The sequence below is a fragment of the Mytilus edulis genome, chromosome 3, assembly GCF_963676685.1.
Source record: "Mytilus edulis chromosome 3, xbMytEdul2.2, whole genome shotgun sequence".
Classification (NCBI taxonomy): domain Eukaryota; kingdom Metazoa; phylum Mollusca; class Bivalvia; order Mytilida; family Mytilidae; genus Mytilus; species Mytilus edulis.
The window spans coordinates 12862640-12873259 of record NC_092346.1 but is presented as its reverse complement, the minus strand read 5'-3'; the positions used below and the strand labels follow the sequence as shown (position 1 = coordinate 12873259).

The following is a 10620-nucleotide window of genomic DNA, read 5'->3' as shown; positions in this document are numbered from 1 at the left end:
GCTACTTTTTGAGTAAAACGAGGTCGAAATTTCAGATCTTTGCTCGAAATTCTGATTTGTGGACGTATTTTTCCTCCCGACAGAAATGCACAACTTTTTTGTTTTAAAAGATAAACACAAGCTGTTTTTTGATAAATTATTTATAAGTTCTCTTTTCCAAATGTATCATATAAATTTATTTAATATTTTGTTTTTTAAATAACTTAAATTTATCAAATGTTCAGGAGCAACCTATTTTAAATTATCCATTTTTGGTTGCCAGTGACAAATATTTCATGAGTGTTCAGGAACAAATAAGCAATAAATCCAACAGGGAGCCTGTTATTCATATACTGGTTAGTATCTTTAAATTAGCTTATATTAATTGAGGTCTGGAGCTGGCATTTGTCAGTAACTGCTAGCTTTATATATAGTAGTCCTTTGTTAATTTATTATCATTGTCATTTTGAATAGTTTCTTTTGTTTCCTTTTCTGACATGGGACTTGGATTTCTTTTAATGTGCGTTTAACTGTGTATTGATGTGGGTTTGTTTTTTCTACATTGGCTAGATGTATAGGGGAAGGGTTGTGATCTCACGAAACATGTTTACCCCGCCGCGTGTGTGCGTCTGTCCCAATGCAGTAGCCCCTGGTCTTAAAAGTTTTGTATGATTTTAATTTTAGTTCATTGTTATATTTCGTAGTTAAGTTAGTATGACGTATATTATCACTGAACCATCACTGCACCATCACTGAACCAGGGTCGTGTTCAATACCGTAGCAGCTACGTAGCTGCTATCAATATCTATGTAGAAAACTCGGCTAGCTATACACGTTCAATAGTCATAAATATACGTAGCACTACGTAGCCGCTCCGATATTGAACGCAACCCTGTACACTGTTTTTAACTAGGGGCCTGTTGAAGCACGCCTAGCACAACGTTCATTGTAACACCATAAATTAAGTATTCCTTCCGTATCATTACTTGGAACTGAAATCAATCATAAAAGGCAATATATTATCGTCATGAAATCAATAAAAAAACTAAAGTTCCATGCGACTGTAGCGCTTTTCTGGATTTACCTTCATCTGGAACGTCAAAAAGGCGAATAATACTATTTTGCCTACTGCGAGTTGGTTTCACTGTTACCTCTAAATTGTTGGCACTGGGAACACCAAATAGCTGTAATTTTTTTATTATTATTTTTTTTTTACTCAAACACTATCTTTCTATCAAATATTTAAATCAATTTATTTGATGCCGGTTAAAATAGGATATTTTTATAATAGATGCACAACCTTAAAATTTCAGGATACTGTTATTCCAGGTGATGTCTAATATGTTTTATAAAAAAACCGACTTCTTCTTTTAATTGTTTATTTTGTTATAAAAAGTTATTTAATATATTTCGAGCTATTTATTCCAAACTATGAATCAGAGCAGTGTTTACAGGTACCCCTCTTTTCGCCCCTTTTCTCTTTTTGATATTTTAATCAAAAATCTAAAAAATCAAACTTTCAAAAAGTGAAATAATCAAAATTGCACATTAGGTTTAGTATTTTAAAAGTTTGATCAAATTTCTAAACTATCAAATTTAAAAACGATATTTAGAATTTTAATATTTTAATTATTTGGTTAAAATTTCAAAATTTCAAAACTTTTACACAATTTGGAATTTTGATATTTTGGAACTTTGATCAAAATTCCAAAAATCTAAAATTTTTAAACTTTTTAAAATTTTGAATTGATAAGTGTTACACGGACCCTATATGTCAATGAGTCACCAATAATTAGGAATACGGACAAACGGCTCTAAAAGGAGAACCCATGTATGCCTCTATCGAGTATGAATCTTTCAATTCACATTTTTTTTTATTAAAGAGAACCCAAAATTTCAATGGTATTTTCAATATCATACTGTAAATCATATACGCTGGTAATGCATTCTGTTGGTTAAAGGTAGATTCAATCATTACATATTCAAACTCTACAATGCATATGTGCATTATAAGGGAAATAACTCAAACATTATTACATGTACTTTCTAATGGATGTTTTAAAATTTAAAGAATTGATGAATACATCAGATTTATTTACACTTACTGGAATAGCAAAATTTTGCAAAAGTGTTATTAAAACCTTTTAATACATGTGCTTAATCATGACTATAATTTGTACTTCCTGTCAAATATTTGTATTAATTATATATATACTATTATTGCACCTTTGTTAACCATGTTGTTCTAATGTAAATATGTTCACACTTTTATTGTTTGTTAAAAAATGTTGTACTAACATACCCCATGTGGGGGCTTTAGTGAAATAAAATGTCTTATGTCTTATGTCTTATGGAAAGTAACGCAATATGACCACAAAATGCACGCTTTACAGTAAACAAAATATAAAAATAAACGACGATAGTGTTTGGAACCTCTTGGTTATAGGCAATCAAAATTAAATAATATTCTCGACTTTAGGTTTTATCAACAATTGACAAGAGACGATTGTTTGTTCCCTCTGGTTAATTTTCTTTTTTCTAACCTTATATAAATATTCCATTGGTACTTTCATCCTGTCGATACATCGCTCGAACTCGTTCAATCCGTCAATGCATGTAGTGCAATATAATTAAAACCGATCTTGCATGAGTCTCGCATTTTCTGATATATAGACAATAACTGTTTAGTGTCTTTAAATATCAGCTGTATTTGTACGAGGCTAGGAAACAAGGTGTATGCGAGCTTTTAGCGAGCTATTACACCTGTTTCGAGCCGAGTACAAATACAGCTGATATTTAAAGACACTAAACAGTTATTGTCTTTATCCTGCAATTAATTCTGTTTATTGTTTGTGTTTTGAAAGACACAAAAACTAACATATTTAATTAATTAATTTAATTAATATTTAATTTGTAATCCCTTGAGGCCCGCGTAGTAATATCAAAATCACAAATTACGCTGAAGACGGGTTCGCAAAAAAAGAATCTCGAATGGTCAACAATAATACATCGCTCAAGGTGTATAATTATCTATTTTAACATAACAACTAATTTCAACAGTAAAAACAAATAACAAAACATTGTCAAATTTGAAACAAAAGTGTACGAGTTGTCCTACGCTTCAGACTTGAAATTCCCTTAACATGCATGCTGAAATTGACATGGTTGATTTTGTAACACAATCATACACATTCAAGTTTTGAAATCGACAAGTGTCATCGTCATTGGAATGCAACTGGAATACACATTATGAGGTCACACAGGTTCAAACAATACTCAGTCCGGCAGTGGGCGGAGCTTTAAAGCGATATCTGTATAGTATACAGATACAGCATAGCGATATCTGTAGGGCTGTATCTGTATAGTAGGACACCCAATTGCAGGATAAATCTTATTTGACGCGGGAAACGCAAACCATGCAAGATCCTTTTTTTTATTATATTGTCTTTTGTGGTTTTATATTCCAATTAATAGTATCTACACATCATCGATAAATTATGAATTAGGGGCATTAATAATAAATGACATGATCTCTTTGTTAAATTCGTTCATAAAAATAGATATGGCTGGCAAATTCGGCTATATCTGTAGTAAGATCATAGCATATATTTTCTTTATTTTGGCTACTTCGTAGTAAAAGATTTCGTTGGTACCAATTTACATTGAATTATTTTATATAATAGATCAATACATAAATAAACATGCTAACTAGATATTTACACCAATTCCTGTGGTTCTTCGTCCTTTTGATACCGACTTTTTTCATTGCGCTTTAATGTCCCCTAGAAGTTTAAAAGTTTTCGCTAAAATGTTCTGTGACCGTACTGATTGACATTTTAGTCGGGAAGAACATATCTATCCGTCTGTCATATTTGTTTTGCTCGTTGTTGAAGTTCTTATGATAACCTATAAGTATATACAACTGTTTAGATTGGACTTTATGGATAGATGTCTCACTGGCAATTATACCAAAACTCCTCGTTTTTATATCGATTTCATATAAAATTGAGAATGGAAATGGGGAATGTGCCAAAGAGACAACAACCCGACCATAGAAAAAAACAACAGCAGAAGGTCACCAACAGGTCTTCAATGTAACTGGCCCCTACATAAATATATACTAGTTCAGTGATAATGAACGCCAAACTATAAATTTCCAAATTGTACACAAGAAACTAAAATTAAAATAATACATATTTCATATCAACCATTATAGGTGTTTTTTTCAATTTAATAATTTTATGTGACATTACGAATATTACAGCAGTGTGATTAATTTAGTTTTTTCTTATGTTATATTTGATTTTTTGGTGTTTAAGCACCACTTTTAAGCACCGTAATTATGTTATTTCGTACCTTCGATAGGAAAACTGACAAATCCTAGTCAATTAAAATTGGAGTCGAGTGCACCCGCATGAGCGGGGTTCGAACTCACATCCCGAATGTTGACTGGCTAGTGATTACAGTAGTAACTTACTAGACCACTCGGCCACCGATGCTGGTTTTGTGCTGTTATAACACTGTCCCAGGTTGAAAGAGCAAACATGGTAACCTTGTCACACTATAAATGTATGTGTCTGTACCATGTCAGAAGCATGTAAAACAATGGTTTTTGTTGTTGCTGTATACCATATTAGCTAATCGTTTATTGTTTTGAACATTAATCGGGCTATTCCTTTCTCGTTATAATAGTGACTGCGTGGCATTTTATAGCTTACTATGCTGTATGGTTTTTGCTCATTGTTGAAAGCCGATCAATGATTTAGTATTGCTTATCTTCTTCGTAATGTGGTCTTTGGTCGAGAGTTGTCTCATTGACAATCATACTAAATCTCTATCATTTTCATATATAAAAACTAGTAAGCATAAGTTTGCATTTTATTTTCCCTTACTTTACAAAATGTCCAATATTATTCATCAGACAAAAAACAACTATACATATGTACAAACATTGCAGCGAAAGATAAACAACATGTATATGTAAACAAATCTACAGATTGACATTTTAACTAACTTTAAAAAGTTTATCATTTTTCTCAATAAGAAACGACAATGTGTACCATATTAAGCATTGTTAAGTATTTAGAATAAAATTGATAGTTTCCTGTTCAGATTTGAAAATTTGATCTCAATCTATTTCATTCAAATTGGGAAAAGTTGCAAGAATTTGTTAAAAGATTAGTTTTGTTGAGAGGGGTGGGGTAGAAAAATATGTAACATGATTTTGTAATTTTTTTATCCAATATTTAAGAATCATAAATTACAAACCCAAAACCCCAAACATTAAATTGTGTTGCTGAACAAGTTAGTATTGCAATACAATGCATATAAAAAGAAGAGTTGTATAGATACATAAAGCTAAGTCTTGAATTCAGTTTAATAATCACTTAGCGTATAACTATTATAGTTTAAACATATTTTATTTTTCAAAAGTAGCAAAAGGGATTGGACACAAGTTATAACAACATTAGAGACGTCCTCTCCCATAAGCATAAGTTAGCATTTTATTTTCCCTTACTTTACAAAATGTCCAATTATTATTCATCAGACATAAAACAACTATACATTCTGCACTTGTAGCCATCCCTTTTCTACAACAATTTTGTAGAGATTTATTTATCTTAACCAGGTTTCAGTCTGGTGATGAAATAATAATCAAAATATCAGAGTTCTGATACTTAAACTAATTACATTAATTGTTGTTGATATTTTAATGTTTGTCTGTTTGTAATTTCAAAGTCAGTTTTGATGAAAATCTTAACAGACATTATTGTTTTAAGGGTATAAAACCACGCGAGATTCTATGTAATTTAAGAGATTTGAAGAAAACAGGAGCTGACAATCACTCAATATGTAATTACCCATTTCATTAAAGGCACCACCAGCCTTGGCATATCAGACAGCAATTATCTGTCGGAAATATCATAATATTTCTCATCAGACGATTAACAGTATCTCACAACAAATACATAGTTAATGTGATGAACAACAGGATTACATATTTCCCCAATGAATCTAAATAGTGATGTAATAATGCTATAATTTATAATGATATTTAACAAATGGATCTGTAGGCGAAGTAGGCGAAGTAATAATAGTGTTTTCTTGCCAACACCGTATGCTGTTTTGTTCGTTCATCACATTGGAATCTTATATTAAATATCACAGATAAGAATCAAAGTTCCTAGTCTTTAATGTCAGCTTTGTCTTAGAATATTGCTAAAAGGATTAGGACCTCTTCGTCTAGGATCTTCTGTAAATAAACCAGAACTACCTGTAAATAGAGAAGAAATGACTTAGTAAATATTTGTTCGATTCTTTTTATATTCTCTGGTTACAAATGTAGATTTTGCTTTCTTTAGACTGGCCAAAATTCTTGAACAAACTACATATAGTAGAGAGAAAGATGTATGTGTCAAAATCGTTCAACAAAACAAGTCAAACATGTTCCGATTGGTCCACATATCGGACGTTACTGTTTTTAACGTTTCCGATTGTTCCAGACATTGAACGCTATCGTATTGTACTATTCTCTTTTTGCCAAGCCGTCAATACGAATTTAGTAAAACTGCATAAGATAAATTTTAAGTACTGAAGTGATTTCTTTTTATTGTGCCTTTATATGAACATAAATATTTGTTATTTGTTTCTTCATCGTTATTATTGTCTCTTGTCGCTTTTGACTTTCCTGATCCATGACCAATCCTTTCATTTGATTTCATTTTTTTCCTAGTTTCCTTCTTTTTGGTTCAATTTAAAGCTAAGCCATTCTCCTGCAGTTATTTTGGAAAAAGAAACATTTTAAACATATTTTTAATTTAGTTTGCTTATAATGGTAATAGTGGGTGATAGCCTACATATATAAATTTGATTGTTCTGTGCAGGATATGGATACAAATGTAAATAAAAATATGATATACTTGAAAGTGAACATTTAATTTACATCCGCAATGGTCGAGCCTCTTATCACTACATCAACTTTATTTCTTAAACTTACCAGTTGTATCCATGCAGCTAACCCATTCGTTTTTAGATACTTTTCTGTCTTTATTTTCATCACAATATCGTATGAAGTTTCTCCTACATCGCCTGGTATCTTTAGTTTGTGGGATTTCTTTTCGTAATGTCTTTAGCTCCTTGCGTTCTAAAATCTGCAAATAACCAATAGATCTTCAACCAATTGCTGTATTGCTATTAATTTTTATTTTTTTATGATCATTACATAGATAACAATTTAAAATGCGAGCTACTGCTCACTGATGATACCCCGCCCAAATACTTGACAGTAAACAGGAATTTGTTTAACCCTGAAACCAAATTTTAAAAATCACCATAATGTAGTTCATGATAAAAAAAAAAATATGAGGAAAATTTTCAACTTGGATTTCATGTGTAAAATGATGCAATTGTTCGGAAAACAGAAAGATGTAGAGTGATTAATCTGAAAACCCATTTCAAGAAAAAGCTGACTCATAAAAAACATGAACCAAATTTCAGAAATCCTTCAATGCAGTTCCTGAGAACAATATTCATGGAACGGACTGACGGATAGACTGACAGACAGACAGAGGTAAAACAGTATACCCCAACTTTTTAAGCGGAGGGTATAATAAGAAAAGATAGAATATAGGATAATCTGAAGTAGTAAAATGACCAGAGGACTTTTGTCTGTATGGTTCCATACTAAAGCAGCCCCTTATACTAAAATAAATGATTTGAACTAAATTCGATTTACACTGTACGTGTGAAAGTGTCAATCCTATTATCTAAGAGATAGCTGTATTTTATTTAAAGCTAACAACATGTAGCCAGGGAATTTCAATTTGCAACAATAATACTACCGGTTGGACGTCTGCAGTGCTTCAAATACAACACACTTTATATGTGATGTCCTCTCACTAAATAATTCTAGATTAAGTGAATATGTTTAATGCATCTATCAAACCAAAATAAATGATAAAACACATGCTGTTAAGTTTGCCTCAAATCTTGACTTGCATCTATTATTTGACAATGAGAGTCGGTTGAAAATAATAACCCTTTACGACAAAAATAAATAAGTGCAGCTTCCTAGTTGTGAACTTTCCATTTCTTACAAGCATTATTCCAGCAGCGCCTGCATATATATGAATAAAATTGAGAAAGGAAATGGGGAATGTGTCAAAGCGACAACAACCCGACCATAAAGTAGACAACAGCCGAAGGCCACCAATGGGTCTTCACTGTAGCGAGAAACTCCCGCACCCGTAGGCGTCCTTCAGCTGGCCCCTTAAAAAATAGGTATACTAGTACAGTGAAAATGGACGTCATATTAAACTCCGAATTTTACACAAGAAACTAAAATTAAAAATCATACAAGACTAACAAAGGCCAGAGGCTCCTGACTTGGGACAGGCGCAAAATTGCGGCGGGGTTAAAACTGTTTGAGATGTCAACCCTCCCCCTATATCTCTAGCCAATGTAGAAAAGTAAACGCATAACAATAAGCACATTAAAATTCAGTTCAAGAGAAGTCCGAGTATATATTCACAGTTTATACGATATTCCATAGTTAGCATTTCCTGCCGACAATGAAATTATTTATGAAACCACACGTTTTAAGTGGTGAAGTAGAAATAAAAGAATATGTTTACGTCACCAGGTCGTTGGCCGTCATGTTATATTTTATTTATATTTGTCAGAGATGACGACGGTTATGTTCAAACCATCGTAATCACAATCTCGCCTTCTTTCCTCGATGGTGACCTATCGATCTAGACTTTTCTCGCTACATTGAAGACCTATTGGTTGGTGACCTTCTGCTATTGTTTTTTTCTATGGTCGGGTTGTCTCTTTGGCACATTCCCCATTTCCATTCTCAATTTTATTATCACCGGATTTGTACTTAAATGAGCAACACTTAGGCAAACTCCGTACAGTGATCGTTTCCGTTCCGGAACTTTTTTCCTTTACTCCAATAGTGTAGAGTAGTATTCGGACCGGTATGCGGATCGGAACTGGAACTGCCGGGGAGTTTGACACTTAGGGTGCAATATTTGATTCAGTATCTGTTTAACCTTCCGGTTTTAGTTTGGTTTATATTTTTTAGTCTTTAATTTTTCTATTTTGTGTTTTGTATATCGTTACTGTTGTTTGTCTTTGTATTGTCAGTTTGTTTTCGGCTTTATGTTTTTGATCATTCATTTGGTATCTTTTGTCTCTTTTTATGCCCCACCTACGATAGTAAAGGGGCATTATGTTTTCTGCTCTGTGCCTCCGTTCGTCCGTCATTCCGTTCGCTTCAGGTTAAAGTTTTTGGTCAAGGTAGTTTTTGAAGAAGTTGAAGTCTAATCAACTTGAAACTTAGTACACATGTTACCTATGATATGATCTTTCTAATTTTAATACCAAATTAAAGTTTTGACCCCAATTTCACGGTCCACTGAACATAGAAAATGATAGGGCGAGTGGGGCATCTGTGTACTTGGGACACATTCTTGTTTTTTTTTTTTAAAGAGAGGCAAAAGATACCAAATGAATGATTAGACTCATAAGCTGAAAACAAACTGACAATATTTTATAATATCTTTACTTACAAGGTTTGAATTTGAATCTAAATTTCTAAATTTCCATTCGACAGCTCCGTCAGGGGTGGTTTCTACACCGCCTACCTTCAGTACATTTCTGAAAAAGAACCATTGTTATTAGTGATCAATTTTTTAGCAATGGATTTTTTCTTATGATGTACCAGTTTCCTTTAATTAAAAGACAATGGCCATAAAAAAGTGAATTTATAAAACCACTTGCCTGATAGTCGAATACAATAACGAAATGAATTATTATTTTTTGAAAATATAGCATGTACTGAATGTTGTTGCCTATTAATTAAACACCCTATTAATTAAACACCCGGTTAAGTTTTTGGCTAATCTAAATCGAAGAAAGGAATATATGTCACACGGAATTTAAGTCTCAAATGGTATGGACGTCACAGACGGACATAATTATACGTATGGTTAGAGTGCATGTAGACTTCAAATGTTTAAAAATAAACAATTGATATATTTAACACAGACGTCAACTGACAGCATGGTGTACTTTCTGTAAAATTATTCGGAAACGGTATGCATCTCTTATGCATGTATACTCCAAAAATGACAAAGTTCAACGTTCTCTCAAAAGGGCTAATATTAGGAAAAAAAATAAAAACCCTGACAACATGCATATAAGACCCTGTTCACACTAGCATTTTTTTTTATCGATCTAATTTGAATCGATCTAAATAAAACCAGTTAGCGTTCACATTATCTTTAATCATATCGATCTCTATCGGTCTAATATGAACCACTGCGTTCACACTACAATTAAAAAAACGCAATCGATCTAACCTTTTTGCCCGTAAAACTGTAAACACTGTGTATAAATAGAACTGATTTATCAAATTCATGTGCTGATACACTGATACACACACTTGGAAAAAAATGAATAAAGTTATTGTTTCTCTTGAATCACAATTTAAAATTTTGATACTGGTGTTATTGCAGTTTTCTTTAATTTTGAAAAAAATAACTGTAGCAACGAAGTTACAATACGACGCCGGAAATACTGCGGTTCCTGCAAAGAAAAAAATCAATATAAGAAAAGAAGACACAGATTTCGCAA

At 32.3% G+C, this 10620-nt stretch overlaps 1 protein-coding gene across 13 annotated transcripts in view; it reads right to left on the bottom strand.

Annotated features, from left to right (window-relative positions):
* Positions 1-4845: 4845 nt before the first annotated feature.
* The window catches only part of LOC139515838 (SPARC-related modular calcium-binding protein 1-like), a 55164-nt gene continuing 49389 nt past the window's right edge, over positions 4846-10620 (bottom strand). For all 13 annotated transcript variants that reach the window (XM_071305555.1, XM_071305556.1, XM_071305558.1 and 10 more), the window contains 3 exons: positions 9555-9642; positions 6977-7130; positions 4846-6253 (listed from right to left, as the gene is read on the bottom strand). In XM_071305555.1, the coding sequence (XP_071161656.1) occupies positions 6177-6253; positions 6977-7130; positions 9555-9642 (319 nt within the window). In that variant the 3' untranslated portion in view covers positions 4846-6176. The remainder of the gene's footprint in view (positions 6254-6976; positions 7131-9554; positions 9643-10620) is intronic.